The sequence below is a fragment of the Acanthopagrus latus genome, chromosome 23, assembly GCF_904848185.1.
Source record: "Acanthopagrus latus isolate v.2019 chromosome 23, fAcaLat1.1, whole genome shotgun sequence".
NCBI lineage: Eukaryota > Metazoa > Chordata > Actinopteri > Spariformes > Sparidae > Acanthopagrus > Acanthopagrus latus.
In genome coordinates this window covers 22099652-22119248 of record NC_051061.1, presented here as the reverse complement: position 1 = coordinate 22119248, position 19597 = coordinate 22099652, and the positions used below count along the sequence as shown (strand labels likewise).

The following is a 19597-nucleotide window of genomic DNA, read 5'->3' as shown; positions in this document are numbered from 1 at the left end:
TTTCAATATGGACTCAATAAATATAAATTGTCATAAGAAATACAGCTAAGCCATGAATCCAGCAAAGATAGGCTTGAATGATGTTTGATGGCAGTCAGTGATTGACAGCTGAGCAACATATTCAGATGTGATTTATTCACATTAATCAGAGTTGGAGAAAAGTTTAGCTGCCACAAATTCACTGACTTAAATCACACCACACAGACCTATTTTATTGTCCATCGAGGTAAGACATTAATTCTTGATCACTCTCTCTGGATAAAATGTCTTGTCCAGGACGGCTCGGTGTTCCTCTGATGTCTTCTGACCTTCACACAGGGAGTCATGGATCTTCTTCCATGCGTCCATCTCTGAGCTCCAAAGTGCAGCTCTGGCTCTGATGAACTTCGAGACTTCAGTCTCGCTGCCTTTGCGTAGACTGCTGCCATCCTTATACATAAAGAAGACATCCATGCCAAGGAAAAGAGCATTGAGTGCAATGAACCCTGCTCTGGCTGACTTACCAAGAGCAAGAGGCCCTTTGACTCAGTGCAGTTCAAAGCCTTAAAATGGCTTCAGTGAAAGGCAGAGGCAAACAGAAAGATCTTCTGTCTAGATTTAAAATAGGAGAGAATTGGAGCAGACCTTTTAATCATAAACCATTCAGTGCTTTATGAACCAACAGCAGGATTTTATTCTTTGACAATCAGAAGGCCAGCGTTCTGAATCTGCTAAAAATGTCTGATGGATTTTTTAGAGTCCTATAAAGATACTGTTACAGTAGTAGAGTCTGCTGAGGATAAATGCATGTACAAGTTTTTCCAAAACCCGCCAAGACATAAATCCTCTCATCCTGGATATATTCCTAAGGTGATAGTAGGCTGACTTTGTGATTGTCTCAGCAGAGACTGTTAGTCGTTCCTCCTTGGCTCCAAAGGTCTTAATAGTCTTATCATTGTTTAATTGATGAAAACAGCCATTTATTATTAGGTAATTGTTCAGCTGTTTAAAACAGCATTTTCAATGATTTTACTTAAAATTTACTTTAAGTTTTGGGGGATGACACCGAAGAGAAGACACATGTTGACAATCTGTAGCTGATCTGGAGGCAATATTCAAAACCCGGGCTTATTTTGTCAGATCATGCCCCAACCTCACTATTTTACATTGTTGAACAATTGAATGGACACTCGGCTAATCTGCGCTCACACCATAAATGATTAGAGAGATGAAGCTCAAAATATTTCAGTGTACACATCAGCTACTGCATGATGGTTACATGTATTTAACTCAGTGAAAATAAAGATGATATCTTTATGCACTCAGTTGCCAGTTTGTCAGATACACCCAGCTAAAACTATTACATGGAGCTGCCGCACACTAATGCATTACAACAGTTCTTCAATAAATCCTTCCTTCATAAAGGTCAAAATGTTCTGTTTTTGCTTCGGAGATGAACATCTCTTGTTCTTGTTTATTCAACAGCACCACAAACTACAACCTCTAAAATGATTCTTGATTCAATTTAAAATTTCATACTGTTTTGCAAAAAAATCTAAAAAATAATGAAACTCTGCAACCTACCTTGACTTTTGTCCACTCATCATTACTGTACTATCAGTTTTATGTGTCAAGTTTTCAAGGACAGTGGGAAGACTCCTGGTCAGTTATGAGAAGGATTTGCATCCCATCATGCATCCCATCTGTTATATTCCTCTAGAGACACTTTAAAGTCACATCATGTTGCCAGCACATGTTTTGGTCTTGACAGCATTTATTAAATGTGACTTCCTGTCTTCCTGGCTGAAATAACAAGGGAGGCAGATCTTGGCAGCCACAGAACTCTTTACCTATCATCTACCAACAATTTAGCTTTATATGAACTTCTTTTCAATCATGTGCGTTCATAAGTAGAAATCTGTTTTAGAATTAACCTCAGTTAAAGTAGATTTCAAAATGATACATAGAAAATGAATCTTGACTTCCTTAAAGCATTAGACCTTTCACCTAACTTTATCTTATTTGTCCGTTCTCATATTTAAGGCTTTGCTGTGAATGAACTCTTCAGTCTGGAAAGCGACAACATAAATATTCTTCACCTTTTCCCCGACATGTGTTTGTCTTCACTTGGCTTCCGTCTACAAACTCCTTCTGGCTCTACTGTAGGCTGATAGCTGTGGCGGCAAAAGGAAAATAATTCAGTTTTTCATCCTGTAACATCAACACACGTTATGTCTTTTGACTTCCCCTAAAATAAGATAGTAAGACAGACTGATCTTTGTTGTAACGAAGCAAACTGTATCTAAATATACAACCTGATGCCTGTGAGTCAAATGTGTAAAACCTAATCTTATTTGAGATCACACTGCGCACAGGGTGGACCAAGAAAGGCATTTAGTTATTTTTGGTATCAGCATCATTAATTCATGTGAGAACTTAACTCAGCTGTTGTTGTCATAACCTGGGGAACATGGGAAAAGATGCAGAGTGTGACATGAACACACGTAATTCATTACAGTTAAAATAAGAAAATAAACAAACAGTTAAAAAGGTTTGTATGTCGGTGGCATCAGTGTAAATGTGGATGTGGTGAGAGATGGTGTGGTGTAGGTGGAGGAAAACAGGAAAAGGTGCAGATGATGGGAGGAAAGCAAGAGAGACCAGCCCAGTTAGAGTGTCTGCCAGCTTAAAGCTCTCCTACAAAAAGACATAAATCAGCTTTGTACTCAGTTTTAGTTTTGTAAAAATAAGCTGGTGAAAACTAAGTCACCCACTTCATTCCCCAGATGTTTCCTATCTTTAAAATTTCTATGTTTAAAACCAGAAATCTAAACTAAAAGCAGACAGTCTCTTAAGTGTACAGGAGACCTTTACAGCCCTTTACAGGAAATGTTTGTTGCCACAGGAAATATTGGATCAGGGCTGCAGTGTTAAAGCTGATCCAGACTCTGGAGCCCCCTCATGGTTAAAAGTGAGATCTCAAAATGGAAACGTGAGTGTTTGAGCGTCACTGATCAGGATGACGTATGTGCAGAGCTGCTTTCACTCACACCTGCTGAAGCAAGTTTTACCTGTATTTTCAGTCTGGGTTCAAAGTGTGCACGTTCAAGCTTCATTTTTCTCTTATTTCAAAGGTAGTTTGGAGGCCAATGAACAACTTTCACAAGTGTTTTTTTTGTATATAGACCATGATTCCATATATAAAAGCAATAAAGGAGGAAAACATTCAAGGGGGTGAACACTTTTAATAAGCACTGTATATTTTTAGCTGCAACCATGTCCCACCATTAATGCTTGTTGATGGCTACAAAAACTCTCTGAATAACCAAAGATTGCCCAGAATTTCCTGTTTGGATCTTTTCCTCTGTCTGAATACTTTAAGATAGTAATCCCATAGAACAGGACAGAAATAATTTACACCATTTCTGTTTGTATAAAGAGCCATGACTGTACTTCATTGTTCAATCCTGTGTTGTATAATGACAATAAAGTTTGATCATGGTTGATTGGAGACTTCATATTCAGCTCCAGTGTTCAGATACACATTACAGAATGATGTCAGCACCATTTACCACATGGGTGATACAGACAATGAGGCAAGATTACATTATACATTCAAAGCACTGCAACAATAGAACACTTCAAAGATAAATCTTAACAGGTACACTGTTCCCTATTATACAATGTATAGTTCTTTAAAATAAAAAAATGAACATTTAACCCAGTTGCTGGTATGAATTGACGTCATGTATATCTTCAGATCAGTAATCAAATTATTTATGGCAAGTGACTACAAATGGAAGCTCTTAGACCTACAGCAAACATATAAACATTTATTTTCACATAAAATGTTAATCAGTTAAAGCATTTATTACTAAATGTCATGTGCACACACTAAAGTAATCTTAACTGAAGAAAGTTACATTATATATAGAGACATTCTGGTGATATAATCATTTAAAATATGACAGTGAAATCGTTACTTCGTACGAATCAAAGCTAATAAAAGTATCTCCAAAATATACAATTGAATGATTGAGGATGATCAGAGATTGTGATGTTTCTCTCATACTTCTTGGCACGCAGTGCCAGCAGACACAGACCTACACAGCCCTACTTTTATTTTGTTTTTCATCGAATTGATCAGATATTGATTGTCTTTCTCCATGCTTCCAGCCCAGTGTCGTGCCAAAGCATGTCAAAACTCTAAGGACAGCATGTGAGTGTAGTGGCTCACCCTGCCTTGGCATGAAAGGTGCACAAGTGTATAAAGGTGCAGTACCAGCAGGGGTGATAATAATGAGGACAAGGGACAAATGTAATATTAATATCCAGAAAGTCTGCTGCAGCATCCAACCCCTTGGGAGGTTCACTTATAGGACCTTTACCAAGGGCAGCAGGGTTTGAGACGTCTATGAAGCAAGCAGCCAATCAAGTATTTGTTGGGCCTTTATTTTGAAAGTGTACTGTAGTGTAGTGTGAAAGTTGCATGTTTGTTTTTGCTAACGTGACGACGGACCGTGTTGTTTTCATGAGTGGTGAGGCCGAGCGTGACCGTGGCACGGTGAACCGGCGGGTCTCTTTCTCGGTTTGTGATTTCACATTGAAGCTTCTTGATCTGCCTCCTTGGATAAAACTGCTTGTCCAGGAGAGCGTCCTGTTTCTCTGATGTCAACAGACCTCTCCACAGGGAGTCATGGATCTTCTTCCATGAGTCCATCTCTGAGCTCCAAAGTGCAGCTCTGGCTCTGATGAACTGTGAAAAGTAATCTTGGCTGCCTTTGGCCAGACTGTAACTATCCTTACAGATGAAGAAGACATCCATGCCCAGAAAAAGAGCATTTAGCCTCATGAGACGTACTACGCCTGCCTCACAAAGGGAAAGAGGGCTTTTGGCTGCCTGAACGATATCCGGGATATCTGACGCCACCTTGGGCACGTCACGTAACGCCTTACATTCTGGCACTAAGACTCCGCCAACAATTGCAATCAGCTCTTCACTTTCCAGTACCTGAGCAGCAGAAGCAGCATCAACGAGTGACTCAACACCTTTTGCAACGGTACGTACTTTATTGAGCACCCGGCCGACTCCCATTGCCACGCCTATCTTACTGGCTTCTATTTTGGTCAGTGGTTGACTGCTCACCTCCTCCAGACAACACTGGAGACTCTGCACATCCTCCATGAAACTCTGGAAGACCCCGTTGGCTTTCTGCTGTTGTGCGTGGTTTCCTCTCATCTCTGTGACGGTGCTGAACATCCTGTAGACTCCATTGGAAACTCCCAGCACTGTCCCACCTATTATCAGACCTAGAGACACTCCTGCTGTGACAGGAATTAATGCCAAACCAGCAGTGGAAAGTACTCCTCCAACTGCCCCCACTGAGCTGCCTGCCACACTGGAGATCTTTGCCTCTTTGTTTATCTTGTCTAGCTGAACAGCGACCTCCTCCAGCTCTGTTAGGAACTGCAGCATCCTGGACTGTCGCTTGTTGAACTCACTGATGAAGCCAGAACAGGATACTTCCTGGAACAAGAACACCAGCCTGTAGTTCTGGTCCATCCTGGTGAAAAAAAACAGAGGAAATCTTCATGAAATACTAACCCTAACCTGGGATGTATCGGTGTCCTTGCAAAATGGAATCTGCAGGGAAAGATATTGTTTCTGCCTCTCAACTGTTTCCAAGATGTTATTATGTTAACAAAACATACATGTGTTATACTCACCTGATTTTATCGAGCTGATTAATGTGACGAAGCATACTTTGTATTTCATCTCTGGACAAATCCACATCGAGGTCCACCAGAGGTTTGTTATTCATCCTCAGACGGAGGTCCCTGATACAGCTGTTAAAGAGAGTTACGTTTATTTTCTATTTAAGGATTTGTGGTTACCATTTTGAAGAAATTTTACTTTACCTTCTCTTAAACTTCTCACAGATTTTGTGGGCGGTCTTTATGTATTTGTCCAGTTGGTATGAGAGCACTTCCACATTCTGAAGTTTGGGGAGGAAGAAGACACTTGCATCTCTTTTAAACTCGAGGAGGAGAGGGCAGATTAGTCGTGCAGCAGTTATGACCACCTGAACATGTCCAAGGCTGATCCCCTGAGGCAGGTGTAACACCTGGTTCTCGTCCATGAACACATGACGTGAGGTGACCGCCAGCTTCTCCACTGCCTCCAGGAAGTGGTGCAGCTCCACCAAACCTCCCAGAGTGTCTGCAAGCACCGCAGCCAGCTCCGTCTCCAGATCTGCACGGCTGTTTGTCACCGTGCTCTTCATGTACGCCCACAAAACCTCAACGTTTCTCTTTACATTTGAGACGTGGCTGAAGATCATATTAATTTTATCAGCTCTGTCTTTAATGTCCAGCAGATGGATCGTTTCGATCTCCATCCTGAGCATCCATTCAGAGATCCTCTTACAGAATCTTCTCACTGTTTTGATGTGGTTAAGGGTTTCTGTGGTGTAGCGGCACAAAGCCGCCTGCAGCTCCTTTCTGTAAGAAAACACAACATTGTGTGTGGATCAATCTCATCAAACCAATAAAAAAGATCCACTGAGCTGCTGTTGTGCAGCTAGCAAAATTAATTAAAGCAGGAAAAAGTCATGCATACATTCAAAAACATTTGCCACTTTGAGCTCCGTTCATGTTCCTTAAAGATGTGTGTAGGGCTATAAATAGGACTTCTATTGTATGAATTTTACAGATGTTGTATAACTGAAAAAAAACGGTTCAGCTGCATCAACTTGAGCAGACATCTATCATCTCAAACCGCTTTCATGTCCTGTTGGGGTTTACCAGTATTTATTTGTCTGTCTGCAGGTTCCTTTTGGTGGCATTTGGAGGTTGAAAGAACATTTGAAGCCCTCAGTAGCCTGCAATCCTTTTCAAACCAGACAATCGTTACAGTAGCACTGTGCAAATGACAGGAATCAGGAAAACAGAAGGAAAATGTGCCAATTACAGATATTTTTTTGAGTCAGAATGGGAAAAAGATTCTGGTGTATTTATTATTGTTTATGTATAATTTTGTTATTGTCATGTGATTTTCATGTATCATTCTTCTTAATGTGACAGTCAGACCTCAATGCACTACTTAGGCAGTGGTGACCACATGAATTTCCCACTTGTGGGATAATAAAGGTTACCTTGACCTTGACCTTTTGACTGAAATCATGATCTTTTCCTAAACCTAACCAGACAGAGACAGTAACTGGAAAAAAAAAAGTGTCAGCTAAGTCTAGAAATAGGTAAACAATGTACCGCGAAGGACACATAGCCTGGCTGCGTCGAACGTGCTTTGTTCTACACCCCTCAGATTCAATTCAAAGACTTGCTTACGAGGCCATGAGGCAGGAAACGGTCCAAAACCAGAGAGGCTGTTCAAAACTGTCAAATACATCCAGGAAAGAGCAGATAAGAATCCAAAATCAAACTCATCCTGCGGAAAGGTGAGACGGGCAAGTAACAACAGGCTTGAAAGCAATGGCATGGAAAAGCATATGATCTATAAGTGAGTTGTCGAACTGGTTAGACGGAGCTGGCGAAGGCGAGAGAAGCAGGGAAAAAGTCACGTGACCGGTGGGAAAGGGGCAATTATAAAGCAGGAGGGAGTGACTGAGTGTGGGAACGGGCTCGAATTCAGTGCACCATTGTGCTGCTTTCTGTCAGCCAGTCGTAGCTTAACTAGTTGAGAAGTAATTGCCAGTGTCAGGATACGGAAAACTGGATATGTTCTATCCCAAATGTTTCTTTTTTAGGGTTGATTTTCAGATTTTCAGATTGATATTTAACATTTTGGGATACAGTGTGCTTTATCATCAACAGGAAGTAGCAGAAAGTAACCACACTATCACCAGGATCTAGTTCAAATAATACCCGGATGAAAGGAAGAATTTCTTCCGCCTGTCATATGCAAACTGCAGCTCTATGTGGCGTAACTGACAACAAGCTGATAATGACGATGACTCATGTGTGGAGCTTTTTTTTCAGTTCTCACAACAGGAACTGTTTGGTCCTTTCACAAAGATCACGATGGGAAACATTAGAACAGAAAGAAGTAATGAAATATTGCAAATGTGAGGTTGATAAACCAGCTGTCTGCAGAGGATCCCTGAAATATGAGTTATTTAAATGCTCGTTAACTTAATGTAAAACTTACTGCTTAAACTTCTCTTTACAGGCAACATGGCAGATAACTATCAACTATCACTATCTATATGAATCATACACCTCAGCATTGTGCTCTTATGAAAACACTTGATATACAGACTTATCTACTCCAAGGCTGGAGAACATTGTTTTGGATGTCCACTGTAGACTGCTCTTTGTTCAAATAGAAACAAAATGGAAGACTGAAGCAGAACTTAAGAATAAAATGAGCACTACCTAAATCTGTCAGCTAGAGAGCAGCAGCCGAACGGAGATCAGCTGAGTCAGAACTTCAGTCTGTTTCCTCACTGATAGAGGAGCAAAGACCAGCACAGAAGGCCTCGATGGATGGAAACTTAAGTTTGATTAAAAAACAGTTTTGCATGATCGGCACTCTTCCTCTCTCCTGCTACATCACATGTGTTCAGTTTCATCGTGAAAGCTTTGTTTCCTTGCTCAACTCTGAATCAATGGGATTCACAAACTGTGTCTAATGTTTCCTTCACACTATAGTCTTTATTTATTTAGGTTTGGAATTTAACAAGGAATGTCTATTAAAAGATTATAAGCGTTGGATTGACATACATACTAGCACATACTTTGCACTTCACGATACCAACTGCATTTCATTGTACTTGTACTGTGCACTGTGACAACAAAGTTGAATCTCATCTAATACAATCTAATCTAATCTGCACACAAATACAAAACACAAAAAATACACTGCACACTGTCAATGATTGATCAAACATCACTAATTGAAACTTCAGTTGATCTGCGGTCAGAGACAGTTCCCTCTGACTCTACAGAGAGCTGACACTTGACCTCTTCATTTACATGGAGCTATAAATAAGGAGAGGAGGCCTGCAGGTGCATCCTGGGAAGGAGGAGAGGTGACGCTTCACTGACGGAGGATGAAAACTCAGTTTCATTTGCTCATTTTATCTGATTTTTCTAACGTCTGCAAGTGACTAAAACCAGGCAGAGTGATATTAATCTGTCTGTTGTGCTTTTATTTAAGATTATCACTTAAAAACAATGTAGCTTTCTGAATTTAGAGAAACACATACGAGGAAGACTTGAGCAGAAATCTGTGAGAAGAAAAATAAAATCTCGTCAAAGTCACAATACACAAGGAATATTACTGTTTTAAATGATGTTTCCAGGAAAACAAACAATTACAAACTTGTTCTTGTTGAGTTTTTTTTTTATTGAATGAGTTTTGAAAAATGCAGCAGTTGCAAAGCTGATACAACACCTCCACCTAACTGTCACAACATTTATTACAAGCATGCAGACACATCTTTTCTAACATGTGAACCTTGTAATGAGCAAACAGCACAAACAGTAAAGAAGCAGGTTTGAAATGGTGGTTGTGCTCCTCTACTATCCTTCAGTGAGACAGTGTGACTTGCTGATGTGTTGCTCTGCAGTCTGGGAGCCCAAAGACACTTTACATGTGTAAACCTTCTCCATGTTCCAGTCTGACGTCTGGATGGCCAGATAGCTGCTGATTTGGAAAGTGTGGTCCGCTTGCTGAACGGCGGTGCTGGTAGAGATCCCGCTGCTCACTGGACTCCCAGCAGCCAACCAGCTCACATCTGCAAAAGGCACAGACTGACTGGACAGACAGACCAGAGAGGCTTTGTTGGACTGGAGCTCAGCTCTGGACGGAGGGAAGACTGTCAGGACAGGAGGAGGGAGGCTGGAGCCTGAAAATACATCCAGGACATTCATCACATCGCTAGAAATTAAGTCTGAGAAAAGACAAAACTAACAAACACTTTCAGACTGAGTGTGAAAATAATCATTGACATCATGAGCAGAGTTGATTTTAACCTTTTCAAAGACAACCAGTTTCTCCCTGACCTCAGATATATAAGGATTACTAATGAAACATTAGAATTCAACCATAGAAATTCTCTTCAACCACAATAATTAAATATCATCTGTGATTATCAGTCATTGTGTTCAGTTACAGCAGATATCACTTCAGATTCAAAGACGACTGTCTCACTAAATAATCTCTATTTTCAAACAGGCACAATAATCAATGTTTACTCTGCCCTGCTGACTGAAGATACATAGAAAATATTCTCATTTTATTTTCACCTTCACAAGATAAACAATCAGCCGTTGTAGTCATCTGAATTTCTCAATGATGAAATACTAAGAAACATAAAATATATTCAGTCAAAGTGAAATCTAAGAAGTGAGAATAATCTTCAGTCTTTAAATCCAACAAGAATTAAAACCACTTCTGGACAAAACCTTGTAATCAGCTGTTCACCTGTCCATTGTCTTTTAAAGCAGCTTGCTGCTGTTTCAAAGCTGCTGTTCAAACTACAAACAATTCATCTGCACTAAAACTGTTTCACACTTTAAACATGAATGAACAAGAACATGAAACACTTCAATATAGAAGAGAAAGAATCAAATCTGTCCTGTTTGATGATGAGTTCAAAGTACTTACTTGTCACAGTCAGCTTGGTGCCTTGTCCGAATACCACAGTGATTCAGTTTGTACACATGGCCGTACAAAAACCTCCTGACTCTCACTAATGAGGGGAGTGGAACTGAAACATCCTGTTGAGACCAACTTTCACTGTCCACGTCTCATTCACTTCATCAGTCTGCTTATATTCACAGACACTGCTGGACTTTATTCAGACACTCTGGTCTCTTTAGAAGACTTTATTTCATGTGCATCAATGTTTTGTTCCAGTTTTTTCATGATTTGAAGTGTTTGATTGTGTTCAGAGTTGATAGAAGATCTTCCTGTTTTCTCATTGGGGTTTTTTGGACAATATTAAGCAGCATGAAGAAAAAACATATATGTTTCTTATCTCAGTCTCATAACACAACAGGCTCCATATTAATAACGACTTATTAGCATTTAGAATACACACGATTATTCTTTACATCTAGTTTATATTTCAACTGGTCATTGTGGCTTCTAGTGATTTAACTGCAAACTTTTGCATGTACTAGTTAAATTATGGGCCTATTAAATAACCTTAAAATAATGCAGCTGGAATAGTAAATATAATAAGTTTAAGTAATTATCACTGTGTGCATCAGAGGATGTCTCTCAGAGTTTGATTCTATTAAGGAAATTTAACAAATGAGGAGTTGCTGCAATTTTACTCCAATTCATTTTTGTTTAATGCTTCATAAATTGACTTCATGGTGTGAATATGATTGTTGTGAGGATTTATGTGAATAGATGAAAAGTTAAAAGTTTGCAAATGTCGTTTCAGTTTATATGTGAAGTTACACAGTGAGTTTGCTTTTTGTTGACCTGCAGTTTATATGTCAGAGTCTAAAAAAGCAGAAGTATCAGTGAGGAGGTTTTTGTCACAGTGTAAATCACTGTGATACGCTCTCCTTGGCAGTGTTGTCCCATGTCTCACAGTAATACACAGCAGAGTCTCCTGTCTCTGTTCTCTTAATGATGAACTGATAATTTATGTTTGATGAGGTTTTAGAGTCGAATCGGTCTGAGGAGAATCCTGTTCCAAACCTGTCAGGTGAACTGTGACTGTGGTAAAATCTCAGAACAAACTGAGGAGCTTCACCAGGAACCTGTTTATACCAAGATACATAAGTGTAATCTCTCTCAATGTTGCAGCTGAGAACGACCTGTTGTCCTGTAGAAACTGTGTGGACAGCAGGCGTCTGGGTCACCACTTTGGCTGCATCAACATCTGTCAACATACACAGAAAAAGACATGAGTGAAAGGTTTGTGTGTGAAAATGTGGGCTGTAAAAGGAGTGAGAAGAATATCTTACATGTTAGAGCAGTGATGAGAGTGCAGAGGGTCCCCAGCATGTTGTCAGTGTGTGGTGTAAACGTCCCTTACTGTCCAGCTGAGAGGTGAGCAGGGTTGGAGTGTGAGGAGAAGAGAGACTGAAGCTTATAAAGACACTGAGGAGAGGAGAAGAGGAGGAGGAGGAGTTTCAACACTCACCACTCTTTATACTCAATTAATTAATAACTTGTCTGCTCTCAAACACGTCTTAATGTTTCTTTTGGAAGTCTTCAGGTGTTCAGTGAGTCTTAATTCCAGTTGTGTTATCACATTAACTTTCCTTTTTGTTTTCTTTAAACAATGATGGCAATAAAAATGCTCCTTCATGGGTTTATAGTTTGTGAAATAAAAGCTTGTTTCTTCCTTTTGATGCTGATGTTCTTTTCATCAGTGTTACTGTAAACCTGAGATATTGTCACGAGCCAAATCACAGTATAAAGTGTTTTATAATACACAGCATGTAGAATTTTCTTAACTGTTTATCTCTCATCTTCAGTTTATGACTGAAGGAGCTCCTTATTAACTGAGACTCCAGTGTTTCATTTGTTAGAAACACATCATGAATCACTGAATCTACGACACGACGTCAGGTGAGAGAAACATTTTCATGTGGTTCAGTTTTATCTTCACATGAAAAAACTTTAAGAGTCGGAAACTTTGTGAAGTCTGATGATCTTTGAACTCATTTGTGAAGAAGGATGATTGTTACCAGATTACAGTTTAATCCAAGTGTCTGTGTAACAGTCATCGATACATGTGCACCAGATTGATATTAATTAAGATTTTTCACATTATCTTAATTTCAATCAGCAAATAAAAATCTGCAGCAAAATTTCTACTAACGTGATTCTTTCATGATGAGTGTAAGGAATCTCTTATTTGTGTGTAAATGATGATTCTGAGAAAAGAGTAATAGATTGTAATGTTAGTATGAACAAGTGAAACACATGTACTTTTTTAATACCAATAACAAAGATCTGGAGATTTGTGTGAGAATCCAGTTGAAGAGTTTAGATGTTAAACAATATAAGTGGGGAAATAAAATGAAGCATTCACTGATGGTTTAACTGCCATCAGTGTGTATCAGCAGGTCAAAAAGAGGAAGTATCAGTGAGGAGGTTTTTGTCACAGTGTAAATCACTGTGATACGCCCTCATCAACAGAGTTGTCCCATGTGTTACAGTAATAAACTGCTGAGTCTCCGTCCTCCACATTGTTGATGATCAAACGATAATCTGTCTGTGACTGATGAGTAGATGTGAACTTTGGAGAGGAGAAACCAGAGCCATAGGTTGGAGAGCTGTCGCTGTGATAAAAATATAAAACAAACTGAGGAACTCCTCCTGGAACCTGTTTGTACCAGTAAACAGTATTAACAACAGTCCCCAGGTTACAGTCCATGGCGGCTGTCTCTCCTTTGGTCACTGTTACAACAGGAGGCTTCTGTGTCACCACCGTCACACCACTCACACCTGGAAACAACAAGATGACATGGAGTCAAGAGAAACACACAGACTGATGAATCCAACATGAGGTGAAAGCTGCAGTAAGTCAGCCTCCTTACATGTTAGAGCAGTGATGAGAGTGCAGAGGGTCCCCAGCATGTTGTCAGTGTGTGCTGAGAATGGCCTTGTAACTTGGAAAGTGAGCTCACTGCTGACAGATTAGAGGCTTTGGAGGATGAGGAGAGGAGGTGCTGGAGGAGCAATTTAATACAACACTGAAACTGAGAGTGACTGACAGGAGGAGGAGCTCTGCTTCAGTCTGCAGGCTTTGTCACATTTGTCTCGTATGGAATCATTTTACTGTAAATTATTTCAACCCCCCAAAATGATACAAATTAATTTTAAGATCTGAAAAGTTTCTAATGATTCAAATTCATGACATCGAACTTTGAAAACAAGCCAAATCTTTCTTGAGATACAAAAATCATCTTTATCTGATTCACATGTCTTTCACATGTTACAAGGAGACACAGCTGTAAAAACCAACACACACAAAAAGTGATGAAAATGATCTTTAGTGTCCACTGATCCACCTTTCAACTTTTTCAAATATTCAGCTTTTTCTAAAACAATTTTAACATTGCCGCAAATGGGAAAAGCTTCAAATCCTCTTCAAAACTCCTCGACTTTCAACCTCTTCTTCTCCCTCATTCCGTGAGCTAGAGACACCATTCAAACTTTAAAAGATTCAACAGACCTTGCCCTTGAACTGCACTGTATTCAGTTTTTAAAATCTTGTACAGTTTTGAAATCATCGCAGTTTTAGTTTTGAGGAGTTTTAGCTCCTCTTCTGAGTTTATAATGGGTGTGTATTGCGTCAGCTAGCTAGAGTGTAGAGCAGCTGGAAAAAACGGGAGAAAAATTCTCTTCAGCTCAATTTGGATCCCACATCTTTTGCTTCACATAGACAATATATTCAGAGAAATGTAGGAAATCTTATTGGCTTTCAGCTGATGGCCTTATTTCAGATGTGGGACTTACGGTTTTGGATTTAGAAGCCCGAGAGCAACAAGAAGTCAGGCAGCTCTCCCATAAGCCGCAATGTTAATTTTGAGCGGAAATTTCTGCTGAAGAGCAGACGGTACCTGTTCTCTCTCTCACTCCTGTGCCCTCATTTCTCAATTTCCAGAAATAAAAACAACATGATCTCGTTCAGCAACTCCTCTTCTCACTCACCATATAGATATTTCGGCAACAACCATTACTGTTTTTCGAAAATTGAAGGACTTTGGGAGGCTTTTTTCTTTAAGCTATAGAAACCATTCAACAATTAAAATGTTCAACTTTTTAAGCTATTTCAACCTTGTACCTTTTAGCTTTTTAACTTTTCAACTTCTTTTGAAATTCGGCTTTTTCTAAACAAAATTTAACACTGAAGTAAGTGGGAAAATCTGAAAATCCTCTTCCAAACTCATCGACTTTACACCTCTTCCTGTCCCTCATACTTTGAGCTAGAGACACCAGTCCAACTTTATAACATATACATATTTTGACCATAATCATTACAGTTTTTTTCAAAAACCGCAGGGGTTTGTCAGGCATTTTCCCATTCATCCTTATGGGGACATTTTCATCTGTGGCTCCTGCTACAGCATGTGTGCAGCCATTTTAAGCTCTTTCTGCCTTTATCCTTTCACGTTTTCAGCATTTTCTGACCTTTTTAAGCCCTTTCTGCCCTCTTACTCTACAACTTTTTGGCCTTTTCAGTCTATTTTCACATTTTTAAGCTCATTCAGCCCTCTTAAGCTACAGCTTTTCAACCTTTTCAGGTATTCATCTTCCTGCCTTTTCAGCTCCTTCAAACATTCAACTTCATGTTCAGCTATGAAAATGTTCAACTTTTTAAACTCTTTCAGCCCTCTTCAACTTTTCTGTCTCTCCATCTTCTTGAAATATTCATCTTTCTGCCTTTTCAACTCCTTCAAACATTCCGCTTCCTGTTCAGCTATGAAAATGTTCAACTTTTTAAACTCTTTCAGCCCTCCTCAGCTTTTCTGCCTTTTCATCGTTTAAACATATTCCTCTTTCAGCCTTTTCATCTTCTTCATACATTCAGCTTGATGTTCAGATATCGATATGTTCAACTTTTTAAGCTCCTGCGGCCTTTAACTTTTCAACTTTTTCAGCTCTTCAGCTTTTTCATCTTTTCAGCAGTACGTTCAGCAGATTTCACTTCAGCCTTCAGCATTCACACTGTATTTTCATAGGAAATACACATTTTTCTAGTTAATGGTTGATACCTCTCTGATCAGTTGACAATTGTCAGAGGTTCAAAAAGCAGAGATTCATCATCTTCTGGAGAGAACTTCTGAAATGACTCAGTAGTTCAAAATCCTGTTTATCACCAATTCTGATCAAGTTAGTTTGATGTCCTCTGAGCTGATGAAGAGGCCAGGGAGTCCAACACTGAATTAATCTTAATCTGGATTAATTTAGATTCTGGAGATTCACTCAGCGAATTTAATATATAAGATTATTGAAGTCCTCTTTGTTAAATATTCTGAAAGTATTAAAAATGGATCTTTTACAGTCTTGAAGACAGAGTAGTAGAGAGCATTGGGTGATGTGTTAGACTGAAAAAGCAGAAGTATCAGTGAGGAGGTTTTTGTCACAGTGTAAATCACTGTGATACGTACTCCTTGGCAGTGTCGTCCCATGTGTTACAGTAATACACAGCAGAGTCTCCTGTCTCTGTTCTCTTAATGATGAACTGATAATTTATGTCTGATGAGGCTTTAGAGTCGAATCGGTCTGAGGAGAATCCTGTTCCAAAGCTGTCAGGTGAACTGTCACTATGGTGAAAGTCCAGAACAAACTGAGGAGCTTCACCAGGAACCTGTTTATACCAATAGACATAATAGTTATCATCTCTCTCAATGTTGCAGGTGAGAACGACCTGTTGTCCTGTAGAAACTGTGTGGACAGCAGGCGTCTGGGTCACCACTTTGGCTGCATCAACATCTGTCAACATACACAGAAAAAGACATGAGTGAAAGGTTTGTGTGTGAAAATGTGGGCTGTAAAAGGAGTGAGAAGAATATCTTACATGTTAGAGCAGTGATGAGAGTGCAGAGGGTCCCCAGCATGTTGTCAGTGTGTGGTGTAAACGTCCCTTACTGTCCAGCTGAGAGGTGAGCAGGGTTGGAGTGTGAGGAGAAGAGAGACTGAAGCTTATAAAGACACTGAGGAGAGGAGAAGAGGAGGAGGAGGAGTTTCAACACTCACCACTGTTAACATTCATTCATCAACTCTTCCATCTCAACCCGTTTTAATGAATCTTTGGCAAAAGTTCAACAAGGAAGATTTTTTTCCCTCTCATCTTTATCTTTGTTGTGATTCTCCCACTCCAAAATCCTCACTGTGAGATGAGAGTCGAGAGTTCGACACAATTTTTATTTCAAGAAGTTCTTTTATTGCTTGAAAGCAAGAGTCACACATCATCAGCGTATAGATGATGACTGAAGAGAGGAAGTCTCTCCTCATCCTTTATAATAGTAGAAACCAATACACACAACTGCAGCAGTCACAAGGTGACATGTGAACTCACTTTAAATAACACTGCACCATCTCCACAAATTAGGTTAAACATAAACTTTACACACACACATACATTCCATAGTCACCCTTCAGGATGAACTCCTGAACAGAGTTCCCATTGAAGTTAGTTTTCACAGACTTATACCATTTATGTTCTCTAACCATGTAACTGTTATTAGACAGAAACCATTCAGGAGGCCCACAGACACAAGTTTCACTCTAATCATATCTATGTTTGTTAAATTAGGGTCATGGGTCAAATCATAAAGAGAATTTCCCTCACAGTAATTAGCATCAGCGCCACCCCTCCTTACACTCAGAACATGTGATGTTTGAAGGGCCCCACGATGCATGGGGGCCCCCATTTTGTGCAAGGGAACGCAATCTCTGCAAATGTGCAGAGGATGTGCATCACTGCCGTGAGGCGTGCATAGAGCACCACGTCAGCCTGAGGAAAGAGAGACAGTTAAAAAAAAGATGAATCTATGCTATCACTAGAAGTTTTGGGCAATTTTTATGGAGGTAAAATGTTGCCATCTCTTGGTGAAATTAATCCATAATATTTGATAGAAATAAGATAAATTAAGATAATCCTTTATTTGACACAGAATGGAGAAATTTAAAGCACAGCAAACAGCAGTGTAGGAATATGGACCCCAAGTACAAATGTAAAAAGTAAGTATTTAAAAATATTTAAATACAGAAATATCATCAAATCAAATCATAATGAATATTATTGTTAGTTGTAGTCGTGTTTGCATTAATTGCATTTCTATCTTTGTGAGGCTAGTATTTACATTAATTTCATTGTGTAATTGACCGTTAAGATCAAAACAAATCTGAATAATCTGCTTGTATGTTGGATTTCTTGTCATAACAGCGTCAGTGCTAAAGTTTGTTACTTAGGGTGACGTGGAGCCAGCATCTAGTGTGTCACCAGGGCCATCACGCAACATCTTCAGCTGCAGATGCTACTATCACTACTCCAGATGCATAACCAGTTGATCCTGCTCTGTGGCCAGCACACCTATCAGACGTTGATCGTGTTGAATTTGTGCGCCGAGAGCCTTTAAAGGTTGTGTCAGACTTCACTTCCATTGTTGAAAGAGGCTGTTCATTTGATGTGTTCCTACTAATAATGGTTGTAAACCTAAATGGCATTTCGTGATACAGTAATTTTGTAATGGGGGGGCCCACAAACTAAAATTCTCCTTAGGGCCCCAATTTGGCCAGCATGCTAACCAGTAGACATCTCTGGTCCTGTGTCCTGATACCACTTTGTATATCTGGAGGTGATAGTCCTGTAGTGCAGGGGGTTCTAAACCACATGGCCGTGGACTGATACCAGGTCTTGGGTTGTTCAGCGCTGAGTTGTAGGAACTAAGTGTGCGTATGTAACTGACATATCTGTACTGCACTGTGTTTTGTTGTTGTACATTTTTTTGGGAATGCAAACCTTGTTTTTTCCCACATCATAATCTGCATAGTTTCAGTTGGAACATACAGTTCATGCCAGCAGCAGGTACAGTTCACCTGTAGAGATGAGGCAGCATGTCGATGGGCTCTGATCAGCAACATTTTTCTCTATTTATCAATCTAAGCCAACACTTTTATACACTTCAGACGTATCACTCCTACTTGGACTTCAGTTAAGAAAAATATTTCTTTCTACTGTAAATGTGTTTTTTGGTATTTACCTTGTTTTTTGATTCCTATATTGTGTGTTTATGTAACAGCTGTGAAGCAGTTGACTTTGGGGTCTTTTTCAGGAGGTGGAAAACAAATTCTATTATTATTTTCACATTTACAAAAAAAAGTGAGAGTCCATGAAGAAGATCTGATGAAATCATAGACATCAGTTATTCATGTGGAGAAGTTTTAGAGAGCTGTGGTTCGTGACTTTACAGTCAATCCAGTGAGAGCATCTCTACAAAGTGTGAGTGAGTCAAAAAGCAGAAGTATCAGTGAGGAGGTTTTTGTCACAGTGTAAATCACTGTGATACGACCTCTTTAACAGAGTCGTCCCATGTGTTACAGTAATAAACTGCTGAGTCTCCCTCCTGCACATTGCTGATGATCAAACGATCTTCTGCTGTTGACTGATGAGTAGATGTGAACTTTGGAGAGGAGAAACCAGAGCCATAGTTTGGAGTTCTCCAGCTGTGATAAAAATATAAAACAAGCTGAGGAACTCCTCCTGGAACCTGTTTGTACCAGAAACAATAATTGTCAGTAACAGTCCCCAGGTTACAGTCCATGGTGGCTGTCTCTCCTTTGGTCACTGTTACAACAGGAGGCTTCTGTGTCACCACCGTCACACCACTCACACCTGGAAACAACAAGATGACATGGAGTCAAGAGAAACACACAGACTGATGAATCCAACATGAGGTGAAAGCTGCAGTAAGTCAGCCTCCTTACATGTTAGAGCAGTGATGAGAGTGCAGAGGGTCCCCAGCATGTTGTCAGTGTGTGCTGAGAATGGCCTTGTAACTTGGAAAGTGAGCTCACTGCTGACAGATTAGAGGCTTTGGAGGATGAGGAGAGGAGGTGCTGGAGGAGCAATTTAATACAACACTGAAACTGAGAGTGACTGACAGGAGGAGG

General features: G+C 39.7%; 2 protein-coding genes and 1 long non-coding RNA gene across 7 annotated transcripts; all 3 read right to left on the bottom strand.

Moving 5' to 3' along the window:
- Positions 1–3226: 3226 nt before the first annotated feature.
- Positions 3227–7386, bottom strand: LOC119014229. Its single transcript, XM_037089222.1, has 4 exons — positions 7327–7386; positions 5899–6480; positions 5707–5826; positions 3227–5543 (listed from the first exon to the last, which is right to left on the bottom strand). The coding sequence occupies exons 1-4, from the start codon at positions 7332–7334 to the stop codon at positions 4430–4432; spliced, it is 1824 nt and encodes a 607-aa protein (XP_036945117.1). The 5' UTR covers positions 7335–7386; the 3' UTR covers positions 3227–4429.
- A 1936-nt stretch (positions 7387–9322) lies between these two features.
- Positions 9323–19567, bottom strand: LOC119014207 (immunoglobulin lambda-1 light chain-like). Of its 5 annotated transcripts, XM_037089179.1 has the most exons (5): positions 16500–16645; positions 16090–16414; positions 13360–13363; positions 10610–10643; positions 9323–9848 (listed from the first exon to the last, which is right to left on the bottom strand). In XM_037089179.1, exons 1-5 carry the CDS (start codon positions 16537–16539, stop codon positions 9523–9525), a joined length of 729 nt encoding a protein of 242 aa, XP_036945074.1. In that variant the 5' UTR covers positions 16540–16645; the 3' UTR covers positions 9323–9522. The 5 variants fall into 5 exon arrangements, with proteins under 5 accessions (XP_036945074.1, XP_036945076.1, XP_036945073.1 ...); XM_037089181.1 differs by lacking the exons at positions 13360–13363; positions 16090–16414; positions 16500–16645 and adding exons at positions 18994–19319; positions 19412–19567; XM_037089178.1 differs by lacking the exon at positions 13360–13363 and having other exon boundaries at positions 16086–16414.
- Positions 13379–13735, bottom strand: LOC119014210. The gene is made up of 2 exons (XR_005072900.1): positions 13513–13735; positions 13379–13420 (listed from the first exon to the last, which is right to left on the bottom strand). It is a non-coding gene; the product is annotated as an uncharacterized LOC119014210 (long non-coding RNA).
- Positions 19568–19597: the final 30 nt, after the last annotated feature.

What these genes read in the sequence shown, in the direction of transcription:
- LOC119014229 (XM_037089222.1), bottom strand. An exon ending in TGTGAGAAGTTTAAGAGAAG is followed by an intron (nt 5,827 to 5,898) that starts GTAAAGTAAAAT and finishes TCTCTTTAACAG; the next exon opens with CTGTATCAGGGACCTCCGTC. An exon ending in AATCAGCTCGATAAAATCAG is followed by an intron (nt 5,544 to 5,706) that starts GTGAGTATAACA and finishes TTTTTTCACCAG; the next exon opens with GATGGACCAGAACTACAGGC.
- LOC119014207 (XM_037089178.1), bottom strand. Translation starts at nt 16,539, where the DNA reads ATGCTGGGGACCCTCTGCACTCTCATCACTGCTCTAACAT. An exon ending in TCTCATCACTGCTCTAACAT is followed by an intron (nt 16,415 to 16,499) that starts GTAAGATATTCT and finishes GTATGTTGACAG; the next exon opens with ATGTTGATGCAGCCAAAGTG. An exon ending in CACCAAGCTGACTGTGACAA is followed by an intron (nt 9,849 to 10,609) that starts GTAAGTACTTTG and finishes ATGTATTTTCAG; the next exon opens with GCTCCAGCCTCCCTCCTCCT.